General features: G+C 49.0%; 2 protein-coding genes and 1 long non-coding RNA gene across 4 annotated transcripts in view; 1 reads left to right on the top strand and 2 right to left on the bottom strand.

Moving 5' to 3' along the window:
- Window positions 1–13,776, top strand: part of TRIM37 (tripartite motif containing 37) — a 22,964-nt gene extending 9,188 nt beyond the window's left edge. The window contains exons 9-24 of one of the 2 annotated variants that reach the window (XM_027903330.1): window positions 213–263; window positions 650–731; window positions 2,075–2,151; window positions 2,573–2,752; window positions 2,980–3,094; window positions 3,313–3,525; window positions 3,851–3,987; window positions 4,634–4,731; window positions 6,072–6,272; window positions 7,959–8,132; window positions 8,969–9,097; window positions 9,578–9,737; window positions 10,414–10,532; window positions 12,026–12,178; window positions 12,720–12,798; window positions 13,149–13,776. In XM_027903330.1, the coding sequence (XP_027759131.1) occupies window positions 213–263; window positions 650–731; window positions 2,075–2,151; window positions 2,573–2,752; window positions 2,980–3,094; window positions 3,313–3,525; window positions 3,851–3,987; window positions 4,634–4,731; window positions 6,072–6,272; window positions 7,959–8,132; window positions 8,969–9,097; window positions 9,578–9,737; window positions 10,414–10,532; window positions 12,026–12,178; window positions 12,720–12,798; window positions 13,149–13,152 (1,972 nt within the window). In that variant the 3' untranslated portion in view covers window positions 13,153–13,776. Of the gene's footprint in view, window positions 1–212; window positions 264–649; window positions 732–2,074; window positions 2,152–2,572; window positions 2,753–2,979; window positions 3,095–3,312; window positions 3,526–3,850; window positions 3,988–4,633; window positions 4,732–6,071; window positions 6,273–7,958; window positions 8,271–8,968; window positions 9,098–9,577; window positions 9,738–10,413; window positions 10,533–12,025; window positions 12,179–12,719; window positions 12,799–13,148 lie in introns of both variants that reach the window. The other variant, XM_027903329.1, reaches the window with a different exon arrangement.
- Window positions 13,777–14,390: 614 nt separating this feature from the next.
- LOC114067702 lies at window positions 14,391–17,984 on the bottom strand. The gene is made up of 2 exons (XR_003573451.1): window positions 15,445–17,984; window positions 14,391–14,962 (listed from the first exon to the last, which is right to left on the bottom strand). It is a non-coding gene; the product is annotated as an uncharacterized LOC114067702 (long non-coding RNA).
- A 63-nt stretch (window positions 17,985–18,047) lies between these two features.
- PPM1E (protein phosphatase, Mg2+/Mn2+ dependent 1E) overlaps window positions 18,048–19,829 on the bottom strand; it is a 56,384-nt gene continuing 54,602 nt past the window's right edge. The window contains exon 7 of the mRNA XM_027903344.1: window positions 18,048–19,561. Coding sequence (XP_027759145.1) covers window positions 18,492–19,561 — 1,070 coding nt within the window. The 3' untranslated portion in view covers window positions 18,048–18,491. The remainder of the gene's footprint in view (window positions 19,562–19,829) is intronic.

Raw genomic sequence — 19,829 nt, 5'->3', positions numbered from 1 at the left:
AAATACTTTTGATTGCTATAAATATTACTTTTATTGTTGTGTGCTGTCACATGGAGAGGTGCTGGAGAGAAGGCTTGTAGATGGAATTATACCACAATAACCCAGTGGCTCTGCTGACCTAAATCATCCAAAATGCTTCTGCAGATTCCAAAAGTTGGGATTTTTAATGCCATGTATTTCCACTGTCATATATTTATTCCTTCCCCCTGCAGTGAATTGGTTCCAGCCTATGACTCAACCACGTTTGTCTTGGAAAACTTCAGGTAAGAATTTATCTTAAATTATTACTGTGAATGTTGGGAACCTTCTTCTGTGCCTTCCCTCCATGAGTAGTGTTATTTAAAACACAGAATAATGTCTACAGGAAACTGCTGGATCTTAGAATTCCATTAAAAATCTCTCGTTTGCCAGGTGAACAATCAACCCCAGCTAAACTGCCTGCTAAAAAGATTCCTCATGATAAAAGAGAACTACTTATTTTTCTTTTTGAAGAAAAAATGGGACAGTTTTACGAGGAGCACATGTATTTGGGTGGGCCCTTAGCTCACATGCTGCTCCTGCAGCAGGAGGGGTGGCTCTGGAATGGAACAGAGGAGTTGTTTGTGCAGTTCAAGGTCCCAAAATCCGGTGTTTGCTCCTCCCTCCACAGCACGTTGCGCCAGCGAGCGGACCCCGTGTACAGCCCCCCCCTGCAAGTGTCAGGCCTCTGCTGGAGGCTGAAGGTTTATCCGGTGAGTTTTATCCTCTACCCCACCCCAGACACTTCACCAGCATTCCCAGGCTCCTCCTGTCAGGAATCATCACTTCTCATGTTGTCCATAAAAAGCTGTAGGGGAAGAACACCAGAAAGTTGTAGAGTTGATCACCAACTGCTGGAGAATTTCCTCTCTGCCTCCAGCTCTCTGGCATGAACATTCTCACTGCAGTTAACCTGGTTGATTTAAAAAGCAATTAAAAATGGGTGTTACCAGTATGACAGAGGAATTTTAATAGCTATTTTTACCCAGGGTTTATGTGCAGATGTTTCTTACAGAAATGAGATGTAGAAAAACTTAACTCTGTGTTCATGAACATCACTTACTGGGGAAGGTGGGAGGAGGACAAGGTGTTAGTTGTTCATCCAGTTCTCTAACTGGGCATTTAAAACGTGTAATGAACTAAAATCCTTTCAGTGGGCTGAATATTCCAATTTGTGAAGCAGTAGCTCTGTCCATGTTGGAATGTTAACCCACAAGGTGGGATCTTCATGCAGTCCTGGTCTGCAGAAACAGGTGGAGCACCAGTTGTGTCTGGAAGTGATTTCTGGGCCATCCTCAGAGAACTGGCTCCAGTTTTTACCCCCACATATGCCCCAAACTGTGTTCTTGCAGTGCAGAGATGGCAAGGTGTGTAGGTTATCAGTGAATTCAGGATTGGCTACATGAGGTGTGCTGTCAGAAGGCATTAAAATCTATTTTTTCGATGGTAAGTTGAAATGTTCCTTCAACCTGGAGGATTCAAGTTGAGCCATTCTTCGTCCTTGATCCAGGTGAGTGTGATGGAGGCTTTGCTGCACTTCTTGATTTCTTGACTCTAATATTGTTTCTCAGTTAACTGATCTAACTTTTTCATGTTGCATGAGTTTTTTTTTTTTCCTGAAGAAATTGCTCTTTTCTCAAAAATTAGGTAGCTTTGAATTGTGTCTGCGTGTAAAATATTTCAGAACTAATGCTTGACATGAAATAATGTTTTTCTGACGCATTGACAAGTGTTTGTCTATTCAGACTTCCACTAAATCAAAGCCCCAAAGTGTTAATAGAGGAATAAAACTTTTACCTTGAGATCTGTGTCTGAGATACCAATGCTGCACTGTGGATGTGCTTCCAGGTGCAAACTCCTTGTTGATTCACGTCACAGCAGGAGGTCCCTGAAGACTAAGAATCACAAGTGTAACATCCAGAGATTCCTGCTGCAAATTCAGTGTTGATTGAAGCTGTTTTCTAAACTTTTCTAAACCTTCTCTATCGAGGTTGTTGATTTTTCCTAGTTTTTTTTTTTTTCCTTATTTAAATTAATTTCTCAATTTTATTTGAAGGATGGAAATGGAGTAGTAAGGGGCTACTACCTGTCTGTGTTCTTGGAGCTGTCTGCTGGATTGCCAGAGACATCCAAGTAAGTAAAGCTGCAGTAAGAGCTGACATTGGGTGTTTTCTCTGCTGGTGCTTGCTGAGAATGGCCTAAAGGGCTGTGGTGTTGCCAGGGACTGATGCAGAGCCCTCTTGGAAAGGATGGTGGGACTTGTGTTGTTCACTGAGCTTTGAATTGCTCCCAGAGATAACTTAAAGTTGTTACTCAGTGGCTTTCTCGAGATAAAAAGCAAGTTGGCAAAACAGCTGAGGAGAGTTTCTGTCTCAGTGCTCAGTCCCAGAGTCCACTCTGCTCCCTTTTGCTCCTTCCTTCCCCCTGCACTGTTCATGGAAGTGCTCAGCAACATTTTAAGCCTGTTCAGCTGGGCAGAGAATCCTCTTGGGAAGTGCAAGTGTTAAACCTGACCCATTCAGCAGCCCTGCCCCCTGTTCTCCTGCCTGTGCAGGTACGAGTACCGTGTGGAGATGGTTCACCAGTCCACCAACGACCCCACCAAGAACATCATCCGCGAGTTCGCCTCCGACTTCGAAGTGGGGGAATGTTGGGGCTACAACAGGTTCTTCCGCCTGGACCTGCTGGCCAACGAGGGCTACCTGAACAGGCAGAACGACACCGTGATCCTCAGGTGAGGGGGCAGCCCTGAGGGGCTCAGAGTGTCACCTCTGCTGCTGAAACAGGAGATGACTGGGGAGTGGGATTCAAAATGTGCTTTGTGGTAAATGGGGTTTCACTATCGGGGGCTTCAGAGAAGGAAATGGGCCAGAGGGAGTTGTGGGAATTTGAAGTGTCTCTTGCTTGGAGGAGTAGTTACTCCTGACCCTCCTAAAAACCTTTTCAAACCTTCCTTTGAAGGTTCCAAGTGCGCTCCCCAACCTTCTTCCAGAAGTGCAGAGATCAGCACTGGTACATTGCTCAGCTGGAGGCAGCTCAGACCAGTTATATCCAACAAATAAATAACCTGAAAGAAGTAAGTGGGATGTGTGTTAATGTAAAATCACCTTTTACCGACCAGTAATTACCTGGTGTAGGTCACAGTGTTCACATTTGTAAGTTGTGATTGTTGGGAGTTTGATATTGGTGTTATTAAAATAGTATCAGTGCCAGTCACCAAAACTTACGGATTTGATGGTGATGCTCCATTATTGTTCCCCCTGTTCATTTCTGTGCCTCCCTGTGATGTTTCAGAGGCTTGCAATTGAACTGTCCAGGACCCAGAAATCACGAGGGGTTTCACCTCCAGACACTCATCTGAGTCCCCAGAACGACGATGGGTCAGAAACAAGGTCAAAGAAACCTGGACAAAGCATTGAAGCTCTGCTGGAGAACTTCTCTGCTCCGGGCTTGGCACGGGAGAGCAAGGAAGAGGAGGAGGAGAAGACCCAGCATGAAGACTTGAACGTAGGAATTCTCTGTTTTCTGCCTTTCTGTTTGTAGCTTTCTGTGATAGGACAGCAATAGAAACATAGGGCAACTCCTGAACTGTAAATTAGATTTATTATCCTTGGTGTGGAAACAGGAGATGATACACGTGAGAGTTGTTCCAGAACAAAACTAATGCATCCCTCCACGTAAAACTTTCAGAGTTCCAGCTGAAAAATCCAGTTTTTTTTTACAGCCTTTACTGTGCTTTGAGCCCCTTCTGTGTGCCAGGATGACCCTGGGGGATGCCTGAAGGTACAACCAGCATGTTCCTTTATCAGAAACCTCCCTGTCTTGCCTGCAGCACGAACTCTCTGACGGTGACCTGGACATAGACCTTGCTGGGGAGGATGAGGTGAACCACCTGGATGGCAGCAGCTCTTCAGCCAGCTCAACAGCAACCAGTAACACTGAAGAGAATGACATCGATGAAGAAACCATGTGAGTAACTTCTAATGCCTTTCAGATCATCTTGTGTCTCAGGGTAATCATCCTAATTCCAGTGGGAACTGGTTCATCTGCTGGTGTGTGGGATTCCAGTGCAGTGCCAAGAGTGGGTCCTACACTGGAAACAGCTCGGATTCAACACTAAACACTGAATTTTTGGTCAGCTGGTTACTGTCTTCCTGATCTCTTTATTTATTTTAGTGTTGCATTTGTGTTTGACAAGTGATGATCTGTGAAGGTTCTTTCCCAAAACACTCTTGAGGAATGTTTCAGCACTGGCACGAGAGAGAGGTTTGGTACTGGGAAGTGTTGTAGCAGTAGGAGAGTGCTAATAAGGACAGGTGTTTAAACCAGGGAACTCAAACCCCATGGCTGAGCCAATGTCAGATCCTGGAATCTTCATTCAAATGTGAGAATGTGTTACAACACAGATAGAAGTTTGCAGGATCAGGTTTTGCACTCTAGGTACGTGTGGCACTCTCGGCCATTTAATTTCCACACTGTCATTGTTCAGTTTGTGCAGCTTGGAATGCAGAAAATACTATTTACAGCACTTGGAGGTTTGTGCCACAACGTTTAGCAAGAGCTGAGAAAAACTAATAGTTGTATTCTCCTTTTTCCTGCCTGATCATCCTCCAAGGTCTGGAGAAAATGATGTGGAATACACCAGTACCATGGAGCTGGAAGAGGGAGATCTCGTGGAGGATGCAGCAGCTGCTGCCGCTCCTGGAGCATCAGGTATGGAAAAAAAAAAAAAAAAAAGACTTCAGAATTCCCATCTCTGCAAAACACTGCTGGATTCCTTCCCCTGTGCTTCTTAGAAGCAAAGCCAAGCTGTGTGTTCTGCAGGCATTTCTATTTTTGGAAATGCTGCATCATGTGGTTTGTGCCGATTATTGCAGTGTAGCAGAAACACTTCGTCAGTTCAATAGAAAAAAAAGGAGGGAGGGAAAAATCTGAATGTTCTGGCTTCAAAATGATGTATAAATATTGAGGGCAGCTCTGTGCCTCTCTGGAATTTTTTTGTGTTCCCATCAAAAGCCAACTGAGAAGCAATTTTTACTGATACCTCTGTGACCTCTGAGTGGGTGACACGTTCACTGGGGTTTAAGTGCCCTGCAAAACCTAAAGAGCGTGGAGGGAATGAAGTAAAGAATCCTCCCAGGTGAAGCAGAACTGCAGTTGAAATGCAATATGAAAGTATTCCAGGATTTCTTGCAGCCTAGGGATGATTATAGTCCTAGGTTAATAAAATTCTGAGGGAAATGTATCTATATGGAATGATAGCATATTTGTTTATGGCACTGGAAGTGCTGTTTGTGCTGCTGGTGCAAATCTGCCAGGGCTTGGAAGACAGAATTCCTTAACTGCTTCAAAACTCCTTGAAAACTTCCTGTGAGCTTGGAAGTTGAATGACCCACGTGTCCCCTTCTGCAGGGGGGAGCCTGTAGAGTAGCAGCACAGTGGCTGGAGGAGCTGTAAAAGTTTAGGAGGCTTTAGAACATTATTTTTAACAGCATTTGGAAGAGCTGACATGATCTCTTCACCTGAGCTTCTTGCATTTACGTGTGGCACTGTTTTCCAGTCTGACTGTTAGTCCCAGCCTGGCTGTGTTGGAAGGGAGTTTTTCTAAACTGTACAAATTTAGTCTCACAGATCAAATTATGTCTCTGAAGACTTTGCATCCTTTAAAAACCTTGGCCACTGTGTGGTGGGAATGTCCCTCCTCAATCTAACTAGGGACACCCACACCACACCTAGAAAGCTTGTGCAGGTCCTCAAAATAAGTGCTCTTTGTATTGATGAGTTAACAAATCTGTTTATTGAGAGACTTACATAAAAGGTATGAAGTGAAGCACTTCCCCCCTCCCTGTGCTTTTTATCCTAAACTTTAATTAGGGGCATATCTGATTGCTTTCAGAGCCCATAAATCCATGACAAACCCATGTCTTGTTCATTTTCCCTGAATGTTTTTCGTTCTTGATCTGCTTGGATAACTCTACCTCTTTATTTTTGCCCAGGGAATAATCCATCCCTGTGTCCCACACATTCCCATTCTTCCTGTTTCCCATCTTCAGGTACGAGCCACGGCTACAGCAGTGCGAGTGGGAGACCTTCCCGGCGGGGAGCGAGTGCCCTGGGCTCCACAGCCAGCAGCAGCTTGCTGGATATAGATCCCTTAATTTTAATCCACCTGCTGGATCTGAAAGACAGGAATGGCATGGAAAACCTTTGGGGCCTTCAGCCACGTCCTCCTGCCTCTCTTCTGCAGAGCAGAGGTAACTACATCCTGTGTCAGATGATTTCATTCCAGCCTGGAGATGTCTCAGAGCGCGGTGGGAGGTGACTGGGAGGGCCTTTTCTGGAGCAGCTCTTTGCTGAGGCAGCAGTTCCACCTCTGCCTGCACACACATTTGGTACCCAGAGTGGCTGGGAGGACTTGGAGAAGGGAGTAAATTAACAAAATAAATCCTGGAATTGCCTTCTGCCTGAGAAAGGCAATTGGAAGCAGGAAGATGTGTGCAGTTGTAAGGCTGGAGGAGCACGTGTGAGTGCTTGTGGAAGAGGAACGGATCAAAATGTCAGGAACCAAAAATAGTGATGGCATTTGAATAATTGAAGACTTTGAAGGGTATTTGTGGTTCATTTAGGACCCTTCAACCAAAAATAGCAATGAACTCCCTGTACAACAGAGGCAGGAGAGCTGGGAATCTGCTCCCAGGGCTGGGCCTGGAGGCTGCTCCTTCCCCTGGCTTTGATAGTGAAGAATTAAAACTAAATCAAACCTCAATAATGCATTTATCACGTTCAACACTCACCTCAGGTCATTCTGAAACCACCTTTGGTGACTCCCCAGGACAGGAGAGAAATAATGGGTCCCTCTGCCCCAAATAATGCTGGGTTTGCTGCCACGGTGCCACTGGTGTCACTGAATGTAAAAGCTGGCTCCAACCCTTTGTGTCCCTTTGTTTCTGTTCCTTTGTCCTTAGCTTTTTAAATGCAGTTACATCAACAGTCCTGAATTTTCAGTGGGTGTAACCCATACTTCCAAAAGTGGAAGGCACTTCCATGAGGATGAAAAGAGGGGGAGCAGCACATGAACTGTGAGAGTCTCAGCTCTGGTTGGCCTGGAAAAAGCCCTGGGAAGTGCTTTGTAATTCGTGCTGTGCCACTGGAGCAGGGTGGAGCTCTCCTGTTGTGCTGAGTGGCCTCTTGGTCATCTCTACCTACTGGTTACACACCCAAAATCACCTGTTTTGGGGAGATGCCCTTGAGGTTTGAGTGTTCCCACAGCTTATTCAGGCTGGTCAGCTAAGGGAAGGCTGCTGTTGCATTTGGAGTTTGCCAGACTTCACCTCCTGGGGTGAAGGTTTCTAAGAGCCACTTGACTTCAGGGCTTGGAGCAGCTGAATTTGCAGCGAAACACTCACACAATTTACAACACTTCACCCAAACATCCAGGTTGATCTAATTCCAGCTGAGCAGCACAGAGGCTTCCTCAGGTATTAGCTGCTTGACCTGATCTTATGCTGGGAGGTACTTAAGGGAATTCCTTTCCTAGTTTCTGATTTCTTTGTGTTCACGTATGTTGGTGGTACAAGAATTTTGTACAGTCAACAGTTTTTCTGAAAACATGTAACAAACTTGACCTGAATTAAAGCTTGTCTGGTGGTGCAGATCAGTAGCTCAGGTGTCACCAGAATTCCTGCAGCAATACTGGGAACCTGGTTTCTCCCAGAGAGCAGGTTTTGGGGGCTTCTTCCCCCACAAGGAACAAACCCTTGCTGTCCCAGGAGCTGTGCCGTGCTGGTGACCTCAGTGCGGTGCCGCACCAGGACAGAGGAGGATCTGTGTGCCCCTCCTTTTCACAGCAGGGCAAAAGAGCTGTTAGAGATTGATGTCTGTGTGTATTTGAGGATGGTTTTGCTCACCTGCTGTGCTCTCTGACTTTTCCCCTGGTGAAGCCTCATCCTATTCCCTGAAGGAGCGGGAGCAGCGGCGGCACCAGGCCATGTGGCGAGTGCCGCCCGACCTGAAGATGCTCAAGAGGCTGAAAACCCAGATGGCTGAAGTCAGGAGCAAAATGTCAGACGTGAAGAACCAGCTGTCCGAAGTGAGGAGCAGCAATGCTGGCTCTGGTGAGGGACAGCCCAGCTTCTTCTCCATCGAGCAGGGGGCTCTGGCTGCCTGTGGGACCGACAGCTGCAGCAAACTGCAGGAAATAGGGATGGAACTGCTGACAAAGTCTTCAGTCACCAGTTGTTACATAAGGAATTGTAAGTGCATGGAAAAGGGGGGATTTAAATGGCACCCTTGCAGGTGGTTTACACGTCCCAGCATCTGGAAATAGGCCTTGTGTAGCTGCTCGTTCTCAGGTTCAGCTGGAAGCCCCAGAAATGTGCCCCTGCCCTGCCTTTGAGGAAGTCAATGCCACTGAAACGGAGTCCAGCCCTTCTCTATAAAAACACCCAAACTTCACTCCACAGCCAGTGACACACCTGATGCAGTGACACATTCTGAGGTTTAACCCAGTGTCAGAGTGATCCAGGCTGAGGGGCACTCCCTGGGCACTGCTCTGTGTCTGGCCCAGCTTTGACCTTGGGGCTGTTGCATGGTGTGCTTACCAGGGAACAAATTAACAGGCTTGCTGTACTTACTGACTGGAAATCTTCCTAAAATCCGAGCAAGCCAGGATTTGGGTCTGGATCTCTCTCTCCTTCGTGCTCTGCTGACTGAAGGGATGTGGATGGAGCTTTCTGAAGGATGCCTTAGTATAAAGCCACTGAGCATGACTTGCATACTGTTGGCCACATCCACAGTCAGCCAAACTTCCCTCCAGCCCAGCTCTTGGTCAGGAAGATGTGGAAGGAATTTTGTGTGGGAGTGGGAGTTAATGAGCTTCACTTAGGCACAAGGACAGGGCACTGCAATGGTTTGGCTGAACACTTGTCACATCTTGAAACTATTCTTGCAGCTGCCAGTAAGAAAAGCAGCTCAGCAAAGCCCCTTCGCTCTGGAGCAGCGGGAAGTCTGTCCCTGAGGAGAGCCATGGACTGTGGGGATGTGAATCTGCGCCTCAAGGGAGACACTCAGGCTCCTGAAGGTAACCCAGGCCAGTGGTCCTCGTGTGACAGGGCACAGCTGGGCAGCTGTTGGGCAAAAGCTTTTCCGTAAGTCTTTTCTTTGGCAACTGGACTTTCCCTGAAACTTGACTGGATCCTTTCCCAAATGGAGTGGATGTTCCTGTACCTTTGGGAGCTGATCTGGGAAGCAGAGCCTCGCAGTGGGCATAGATAGATGGGTTAGGTGTTACTTTTGGTCTCAGTGAAGATGTTTCAGGGAAAATCCTGGATCAGAAAGTGCTGACCTGGGTTTAAATCGTGCTTTGACTGGAAGGGCACTCGGGAAGTCCCCTGGATGGGGAGCTGTGGGACTTGGCCGATGGTGCCGCTCCCGAGTTTGCCAAAGCCGGGGTTTCCCTTCGAGTGGAAACGAGGGAACACTTGACACAGGAACGGGTGTTTTACCCCTCTCAGGTGTCCAGAGGGGGAATGCAGAGTCCCAGCTGTGTTTCTCTGCCCAGGTGGCCTGGGGAGCTCCAAGCTGGGCAGTCGGCACCGGGCCCTGGCCGAGGCGCTGCCCAAGGAGGACAGGCCATGTGAGGGCTCGGATTCCGACGGGGGAGCTCCTGCCTTGGCTGGCTTGGCTACTGTGGAGAAGAGCAGAAAAGTTGGTGCTCTGGGGTAAAGGTTTTATTCTTCTTTCCTCTTGTTGTCTCCTCCCCCACCTTCCCTTGATCTACAGAAAACTCCACAATCTACTAAAACGTACTTGTAGCATGAAAGGGAAATTACTTTGAAGTTTACTTGCTTGCTGCTGTTCCCTCTGGACATCAATTTTTGGGTTTATAACTAGGTTACAAGTTGTCTTTTTTTTCTTCTTTCCTTTTAATTTTTTTTCTTTTATTTTGATCAGCTGTGGCTGGTACCTGACACTTGGATTTGAAAGGCATCCCAGTCTGTTTTCCCACTGTTCCATGCAAAATATCCTCTGACTGAGGTTTAGTCACTTTTGATTTCCTTGTTTTAAGATGATGTTTTTCACTGTGACTCTATTTTTTGGCTATTTCATGATAATTCCCTGTTGGGCAACTAAACAAAGGGCAATGGAATACTCAGGTTATTTCTTTGTAAGCAGCTAAAGTCACCTTTTTTGGGAAAAAAAAACTGGAAAAGTTTTGAGGAGTAATTTTTTAAATATTTTAAACGTTTCTAAACCAATCCAAGCTGGGAGTTTAAGTGGGGTATGCAGGAGATTAGTAAAAGTAGATGTGGCACTAAAAGGATTTGTTTCTGGGATTGAATTCAAGCTGAATTTCTAATCTGGGGGTTTCTCTTTGCTCCCGAATTCTTTCTCAAGCTCAAACTCCAAGGGCTGTCGGGCAGAAGGAGCAGCAGCAGGAGGTGTGGAGAGCAGCTCTGAGCCCGGGGAGCTGCAGGGAATGGTGTCAGAAGGCCCCTCTGCGGGGCCAGACGAAGGTAACGGGGCCAGGGGGGGCGGGTGCAGCGTGGCCGCGCTCGGGGCTCTGCTGAGCCACCTCTGCCCTGGCAGCTTCAGGGGGAAGGACAAAGAGCAGAACCCCCCAAAGCCAACGAGCCCCAAAAGCTGCTCTCATGGCTGTTGAACTTTGCTGGACCCTTTGGCAGCTGTGGAATAAACGTGAGCGAGGAGAGGAGGGGAGATGTGTCCTTGCCGTGTGTGGAGGAACGGGGCTGTCACGGAGCAGATGTGGTGCCACCACCTCCCTGCCTGGACAACCAGCTGCTTTCTGTGCCTCTTCCTTTGTCTCCAGGTCTTTGCTTTGGTGTCTGGTCCAGTGGCCTTGGAGAGGATTTCTTATCTAATTAAAACAGTGGTCAGTGACCTTGGCTTTGAAGTCTCCTGCCTTCAGGGACAAACCCCCCCAGTCACTTCCTCCACGTCCTCACTCCAACCTCTCAGCACTTCATTCCTGCTGGCTGTTGTGGTACATAAGCCAGTTTCCTTAGAGACTTGGAGGAAACTTTTCCCCCTCCCTTCCTGCATCCTTTCCACGCTGGAAAAAAACAATATTGCCTTTTTTTTTTTTTCTGAAAGTCCACGTAGAAGAGTTTTTTCTTATCTCGCTAAAACTCTCCTGCCTTCCACCCCTGCACTGATTTGAATTTCAATGACTGGATTGTAGCTCAAAGCCTATATTAAGGTGCCAGCATCCTTCTCGAGCTGCAGTGTGTGCGGGCTCGTGTGGGAGTTGGCATTTGCAGAAGGTCTCTCAGTGACAAAAGTGAATTTCTACTCTTAGTCACTGCAGCGTGATCGTGATGCAGCTCTGCTCCCGGGGCTGGGAGCCCAATAGGAAAGCGCTTCAAACCCTCAAATGCTTCATTGTTAAAAACCCCAGGAAGCAAATATTACAATTCTGTTCTCCTTTCAGAGGAAAAGCTGCGGGAGAGTTGGTCCCTCACTTGGCTTTTTCTTAGCAACGAGGGTTGGCTCTTGAGAAGCAAAAAGTGTCACCCCCCAACTGCACACCCAGGGTCTGGCACGGCCCCTGCCACCACCTTGATGGCACCAAGAGCTGTGGTCCTGCTTTGAGGGGACGTTTGTTGTGTGGGACTCCAGTCAGAGTTGCTCAAAGGCTCTGGCAGGTCCATCTGCCCCACGGGTCCTGTTCCCTCTTGGCTGTTCCAAAAGCAACTTTTAATTTTTCGAATTGCAGCTGGAGGGGGGGGAAGGAGCTGTGGACTCCTGGGCTTGGGCTCAACTGGTGGCACGTGGGAACTGCTCTGGAGTGGAGCTGCCCCACAGAATCCAGCCGTGGTCCGTGCTGGTTCCGCTGCTCTGTGGGATCTCTCTGTGCTCTGGGGAGGACATGGAGCTCTCAGTGTCCACCTGCCAGCCCTTGGGATGTGAGACTGGGAGCTGTTCCACCTGAAAGAGTCTGATAACTCAGCTGCGTGGATCTCACCATGCTCTGTGGTGTCTCTTGCAGCCGGGGTGTGCCAGAAGCACGTCCTCCACCTCCTGCCGGGAATGAGCAGCGACAGCGACATCGAATGTGACACGGAGAACGAGGAGCAGGAGGAGGCCACCTCGCCCTCAGAGGTGTTCAACCAGGCCTTCTCTGCCCAGCCCTCCACCGAAGGTAGGGTGGATATTCCCCCTTCCCAAGCTTTCCCACACGGCTCTGGGATACAGATCCAGGGGGGAGCTGTGGAGCTGTTAAAGCTCAAGCAAGCGCCAGTAAGATTTGGAACTCCTCTCTTGGGATCCCAATTAAAGCGGATCAAAACAGGAAAGGGAAACTCTTCCTAGCCTTGAGAAGTCAGTTCAGGTGAGTCTCCCGGGGGGGGTTGGAAAACCCACAGCGCCAGTTCCGAATTGGAACTCCCTGTGTGCCATCACTGGCACTGTAAGTAGGCTAATTCCAGGGAGATAACCACTGCCTTCGACAGGGATTTGCATCTTAATTGGCAGGAATGAGCTTGGAGCAGTTCAGTGGAGTTTCAGAAACTCACTTTTGGTGTAAAAGCTTTAACTTCCCATGGAATGGATCAAAGCTGGGAGGCCGCAGCTGCCCCGGGGTGAAGTGTGGGCTGAGTCAGAGGAGGGGAGGGAGGATCCACCGGCTGTTCTGGTGCCCCTCTGGTGAAGGTGACTGAACTTTGCTGGTGTTTCACCCCCAGAACACTCCTCGGTGTTACCAGATGGTGACCAAGTGAGTTCTGATGATCTCAACTTTGTCCCTGGAGACGACACCACCAGGTAACTGGGATGGTTCTCCTGTCCTGGGGCTGCACCTTCCCTGTGCTGCTCCAGGAGCTGCAGCCACAGATCCAACAGTCCTGCTGTGGGTGTTGGTACAGCCTGATCCCTGTGTTTGGCAGCCCCAGGGGGAGGCCATGACTGCCCTGCCCTCCTGAGCTCCACCTGGGAATGAGGAGTCTGGGAATGAGGGAGGGCAGGCTGAGATCTGAATGCTTCTGTAATCAGCACAAAACTGACTGGGTTGAAGCAGCTGACATAAAGTTTTGATTCCTTAGACTGTGTTTGTTTGAAGCCTTAAAGCTGCCCCGGCAGGAGGGTTTTCAGTGGAATCTCTTTGTCTGGAGCAGGTAGAGTGTGGGCTTGGGGCCTGAAGACCCAGCGCTGCATCCCTGGGGAGAGGGGTGTGCATTCCCTGGAGCTGAGCCCGAGGCTGCTGTCGATGGCTGTGTGTGCTCTCCATTCTGTGATTCTTCTGCCATTGTCTTAAACCTGTCCCTGGGGCGCAGCCACCTTGTTAGGCCTCGCCCTACAGGCTGCGTTCCTGCTGGCTCTGCCAGCCTCACCTGCTCTGAGCAACCGTTGGGAAGGTGCTGAGCCCTGTCCTGGGAGGTGTGTCCTGCTGGAATGACCACGAGCGTGGCACTGTCCTCATTTTAACCCCGGGCCCGGCGGTGGCTCCAGAGCTGGGGTGGAGCGGGCGCCACTCGAGGTGTTTTCCCCGGTCGGTGACGTGGACCAACCGCATCCATTGCCAAACTCTTTGCCACTGTTCGTTGCATTTTGAGCTGCTCAACTACTTGTGAAGCCCCTCTGGGAGCTGATCCCTGGTTAGTGACAAAGCATGAGGCCCTGTGAGTAGCTGGTGTTGTCCCTGTCCTGCTGCCCCTGCCCTGTGTCCATGTGAATGTGCCATGCTGTACAATTTAGTTTAAATCTGTTTGCACTTTGTTAATAAAATTGAATGTTGAAACCTGAGGTGGAGTCCTGGGTGTTTGAGTGTGGGTGTGTGAGGTGGTGGGGGCTGTTGGGGTCTGAGCACGGGGCTCATGGGAGGGCTTCTCCCTGTCATCCACCCGTCACTTTTTTGCTTAATTATTCAATGAAAAGCACTTAAACCCCTCTGGGATTTTTAAAACTGCGTTTGTGAAATTTAAAATCTCGATTGAAATAGGCATCAGGTTTTTACCCAGCTTGGGTTGTGTTCCTCAGCTGCAGAGGGAGCACAGCCCGTTCCAGGCCCCTCTCTGGTGGTGGTTGTGGGGCTCAGGGGGTGCAGGGCTATCTGTGCTTTACTGCCCTCACTTCAGCTGCCTGTGAGGGGCCAGAGAGGAGCTGGTGCTTTACCCACCTTATGGAGAACTTACTGGTGGAGCTGGTTTGTGAAGAAGAGGTGGGGAAAGGGGCTGGGGGGACTTATTTATCTACTTGGACTGTGCCATGACAGCCTTTTGGGCTGTGATGGGCCCTGGGCAACCCCCTGGAGCCAGAGCTCAACAGCTCCTGTTACGTATCACACAAAGGAAACCCCCTTCCACCACAGTAAACACGGGGTGGCTGCTGTCTTTGTTAAATAACCAGACTGCCTGAAGTGTGGTTTAAATTACTGTTTTATTAAGATATTGGTAAAACAGTTTTTTCCTGTATAAACAGCTTTCATAAATAAAATATGGATGACTAATACATGGTTAGAACTAAACTCGCGGGTGAACTGCAGAACAAGGTTGCAAATGGAAAAGTCCCAACACCGGTACGTGATCAGCTTTAATTTATTCACTTCAGAAAGAACATGTTTCGTCAACAAGGGACTACAGAAAGGTCAACAGGAGCACCCAGGAGCTGACACCACGCCCGGCCGGCCGCGAGCAGCAGCACTGGGGCTGAGCTCAGCCACGTCCCCTGTTCTTGTCCAGAGGTGTCTTCTAGAGGGAAGGAGAGGAAAAAGCGGGCGGGAGGAGAGTGCGACGTACGGGAGGTGTAGGAGGCCCTGCCCAGGGGTTGGAGGAGGCCCTGACAGGTGGGGTTGTTTCTCTTTAGCTCTAATGCTGGCAGGTGCCGTCGCCGAGTCGCGAGGGCCGGAGGAGGACACGGACAGCGGAGCCAGAGGTCGCGTTAATGCTTCGTTATTTATTGCACATGATACAAGGGTAGAGAGTTTTTGTTCCTGTTTGCAGAGAGGGTGTGAGTTAAAGAAAGATTGCCCTAAATTACAGCCATGAACAAAGCTGCAGTATCCCCTTGGATGGCTTTGTTTGTGTGACTGGTGGAGTAAACTGTGCTAAAACAGCCCCTAATTTAGACCAATCTTTCTCGTTCTGCTTTCCCGCAGAGCATTGCCGGGGTCGGGAGGATTCAGGGAGGAGAGAGTGGACCTGAACTACAGCAGCCATATCTATACACAAATTCCTTGTGCCTCATCTGCCCGTGGGACAACGGTCTCCCCGACACACAGTGTTCCAAAAACAGGCGGAGTTTCTACGATGCTGCACCACCAGAAACGTGGCGTAAGGTAAAGTCTGCTTTGACATTGTCCTTCGGCGTCACGACGCGACCCAACTCAGGTACGGGATGGTTTGAACTCGCGAGGACAATGGATGGCACTTCTAGGTAAAGAAAAGTTATATATACACATGTGTTTCCACCCACCTTTAGTGCAAATCGAATGGGTTAACAGCTCCCTGCTCTGGTGCTATTCTGCTCTCTGCACCGCACACATTCCTCAGAGTTGCACATGGAAAAGTACACGGGAAACCGGCGGGATCGCGAGAATCCCGCCGGTCCTCACAGTGAAGAGCTCACGAGCGAGGTCGGAGCGGCCTCAGGCAGAGCCAGCCTGGAGCCCCTTCCTCAAAACCGACACAAACTGAAACACAAACGAAAAAAATAAAATAAAATAAAATAAAAAATCAAGTCATGTTTTCGCTGCTCCCTCCTGGTTCTGCCAACCACGGTGCCCACGCCAACCGGAACGGATGGGGTTGTGTTAACGCGGGAAAGGGATACTTCAGCTCTTTATTGGAAAGATTCGCGATACAAATTTCACCACCACTAAAGATACACGATAAAAATACAAAACACAGGTCACAGACTGAATCTCAGTATCAACAGTTAATAAATACAATGAGATACTTCTCTATTAGCCTAAGGTTTTACACTGTCACCAGATAGACAATCAAAGTACGAGATACAGAACACTTAGATACCGTTAGAGAGGGATTATTGCTTACGTCAGCAAGCAGCAAATAAGGGCACAGGAGTTTGAACTGAAGAGAACTACTTCCTATCACCAGTGGCATTAAGAGAAAACACTGCATTTCACAAGCACTGCTTTTTTTGTCTAGTTGTAGAATCAAGAGCAGCATAATCAGACCAATAACCACTACTTTTAATATTATAGAACTTTAAAGGACTTACCTTACAAATGGTTCCTATCTACTCTATAAATATGTAGTTAGTGAAGAAATGAACACTTGCTCTATCTATACAATGGTTGTACCTGACCACACTGGAACTACGATGGTGGATTTTTTTTTTTTCTCCTAGCAAGATAAATGGGATGAGTCGCAGAATTATCGTTTATGAATCCACACCTAAAAAGCTAAATCCTTCCCAAAACAGCACACATGCAGTCCAGTGCTCTTCAACTGCTCCTGCAGACTGGGAAGAAGTTTTCACTCTAATTTACTCACACAAAGAATTGCACTTACACCACCTTTCTCTCCGGAACACGACAGTCAGCTAAAGGATGGACTTCCAACGAGCCATTATTACTCTGAATAATTTAAAACAAAGGCACCACAGAGATGCCCCAGAGTTGCATATTTTACCATTTCATGGTTTCTCGAATTTCCTCGGTAAATCTGACTTGGAACATGAGCTGCAGCTGAAGAGAACATCGACAACAGCTAAGGCGGAATAAGATGACAGATAAGAGCCAATGATCCCGTAAGATTAAAACAAAGTCTGAAAAAGATCAAAGGAATCTAAAGCCACACTCCAACTCCTGGTTACTCACAAAGCCTTTTGCTGTTCATCAGATTGCTTTTAAAATAGTGCATCAAAGATAGAAGCAGCGGAAATTGGCAGAATTCAAGCCTTGCCATCTCGTCGTGTTGAATAATCTCCTGACTACTTAATATTAAAATACTTTGCAAATTCTAGCTAAACACTAATACTGCTATTGTTACTGCTAAGGTGATATGAATGGTACCCTAAGTGCCTATGAAGACTGACTTTATTCATACTCCTCCAAATGTCTTACTGTAACAAAGGACAGTAACAGGATCGGGGCTTAGTGGAGCTGATGGGAATTGGCTGCTTTATTTACGTCCCAATTAACGGCTCCCCAAGGGTGGAAAGTCCCCCGGGGAGCGGGGAGGGGCTGGTGGCCCCTGCCAAACCAGGGCAGCTGACACTCCTCACTGGCCCCCCTGGACCCAAGGGTGACCCAGAGCAGTGAATTCCACCCAAGGACAGCCCCTGCTCATCCGCATCCTCGGCATTTCCACCCGCTCCGGATCGCTCTGGCGGCCCCGGCATCCGTTCCTGCACGCCCTGACAACGCCCCACGGCAGCCCTGGTGCTGCAGCCCACCATCCTTCCTGCTGAAATTTGGTATTAAAGGATGCCTCTGCCATCCAGGAATCATTAATGAAACCAAACAGCTCATCCAGTTGCTCCTGATCTGCGGTGCGGAGGGACAGGGGGTTGTCCTGAACTTCTCCACGGATTGGTTTCTTTTAAGACCTGAGATGAAGTTAGGGTGGGAAGAGGTTGGCTCAAAGCATTAAGCGCAATCATGTTCAGCTGATTGAGAACAGTTTCCTAAACTGAGAAATGAGAAAAAATGCCACTAAAAGCACCAGAAAGATACGAAATTCCCTACACTGCACCTCCAGCCACAGGAAAACAGGATTTTGTTAAACTACAAGAAAAGTTTTCTTCATATTCCGCATTTTATGTTACATGGAGGAATAAAAAAAAAGAAAAAAAAAAAAAAAAAGGTAAATTATGAGTCTGTACCTCGACAGGAGTCTGAGACCAGAGCAGCAGGAGCTTAGTGTGTCCATTCCTAAGGTACCTGGTAAACCCTGTATGGCTTTTAGTCGTCTACCTGCAAAAGTGGATGTGATTCCTAATTCACCTTAACGCTCACCTGGAACAAACAGAAAGCAGAACACAAGAAACACCCCTCCCTCCCCCCCCCCCCCCCCCCCCCCCCCCCCCCCCCCCCCCCCCCCCCCCCCCCCCCCCACCTCGACTCTACTGAAACTTCCCCCCGCTCTAGAAAAATTTGGCAGTTCTGAAGCAGACCGTCCTGTCAGTATTGCTGCCCAGACATTCCTCAGGCAGGTGCAGCCTCCTGCGTGTCTAAGGCCTGTGCCCTGGCGGAGTCTGTCCTCGTGAAGCGGCTGTTTGGCTTTCCCTGGCGGATGTGGCTGGACACTCGTGTGTGCGGGTGGTCGGGCGGCTGCGGAATTGCTCAGGGTGGCACCACCGGCAAACCTTATTGAGATTTGAGACAACTAACATTTGTTAATTCCTAGGTCTATTTACACAGGGTTTGGAGCTTTGCAGGGGAACTGGAGTACAGTTCGGAAATGCCCACCTCTTTCCGCTCTCTGATGATGCCAGTTTTTATTTTTGGGAATGTCTACTTTGGGAGTCTGACAGGGGGGAACACGAGGGGGTGGTTACATTTTACAGCATTGATGGAGGGATGGGTCTGGTATACAATTACTTTGTCTTCGCATCAAAAACATGCTCTCGCTGTAAGTGTTACGGCCGAGCAGCCTCTGCCAGGGGGAGGGTCGGGCCCACGCCCTCCTGCTCCTGCGGCCCCGGACAGGGAAGGGCAGGGTGGATCCTTCGAGGTGGGAGGGCTCGTGAGCCCAGAGCGGCGTGTGAAACTTTGGTGTGAGCCTGGCTGCTCGTCGCCTCTTCCCGCTGCACAGCCGGACCTGCAGGAACGCGGCTCGTTTTCCCAAGGATTTGAACAGTTCATCTTCCAGCCCAGAGAAGATGGGGGATAACCCCCTCACCCTGTAGATGCCCTGCCCTGCAGCACCCGAGCTCAGGGGAGCATCGTGCTCCCCCGGGTGGCTCTGCCCGCAGACCGAGGCCGTGGCGCGCTCTGGGGATTCGCCCTTTGCCAGGAAGCTGCTGATCGAATCTGCACTCTTTGGTATTCCAGGACTAAACACTTGGACTGGTGGCAGACATTTGGCACTCTGAGGTGTACTAGTTTCTGTTTTTGTCAGGTCTAAATAGCCTTGATCATCAAGCAGGTTGACGCTGGACCCTATGCTTAAGCTAGTTCTGTCGGTGAAGGAATCCACTCGTCCTTCGTACCCTAAATCTGCCGGTGCTGAGCACTGGTGCTGGGGCCACGGCCGTTTGCAGTCTCCGTGGTTCTCCTTGTCTTCCCCGTTGTCTTCCTGCCCCCCTTGGAAAGAGTTCTCTGTCCAGTCCGACTCCTCGCTGGCGGCGACGGCCGCGTTCATGTCCCTGAGAAAGACCACGATGACGGTGATGTTGTCGCTGGAGCCGGCGTCGCGGGCGGACGCCACCAATTTGTGTGCTACCATGCTGCTGTCACCGTTGTTCTCCTTGAGGTGGTCAGCCACCACCTTGACTGCCTCGTCGGGGTTCACGGTGTCGTAGAAGCCATCGCAGGCCAGAATGAGGTAGTCTTCAGAGCCATCCAGCACCGTGGAGGCAGAGTCTGCGTCCCCACAGATATATGGCTTGTGCTCGGCGTCCCCTGAGGAGAAACAGCACACAGACACCACCGTGGGTTTGCAGCCACAGCATCCAGAAGCCCTTTATTAGCTCAGCAAGGAGCCAATGACTCCTAGCCCAAGTTAAAGCAATTATTTGGGAATTATTCCCTCAAACTGTAGGGGGGAAAAAATAGAGGTTATTGCTCGCAGACCGGTCTGCAGCTGTACTTCAAATTGCGATCACTAGAAAATTAAAATTTTGTGGTTAAAAAGCAAATCGCTGAAAAATTAAAATTCTATAAAAAAGAA

This window comes from Empidonax traillii, unplaced genomic scaffold (genome assembly GCF_003031625.1).
Source record: "Empidonax traillii isolate 1590-97213 ecotype Southwest subspecies unplaced genomic scaffold, ASM303162v1 scaffold957:size654520, whole genome shotgun sequence".
NCBI lineage: Eukaryota > Metazoa > Chordata > Aves > Passeriformes > Tyrannidae > Empidonax > Empidonax traillii.
Note: the sequence above shows the minus strand (reverse complement) of the source record. Positions and strands in the feature narration are given on the sequence as shown.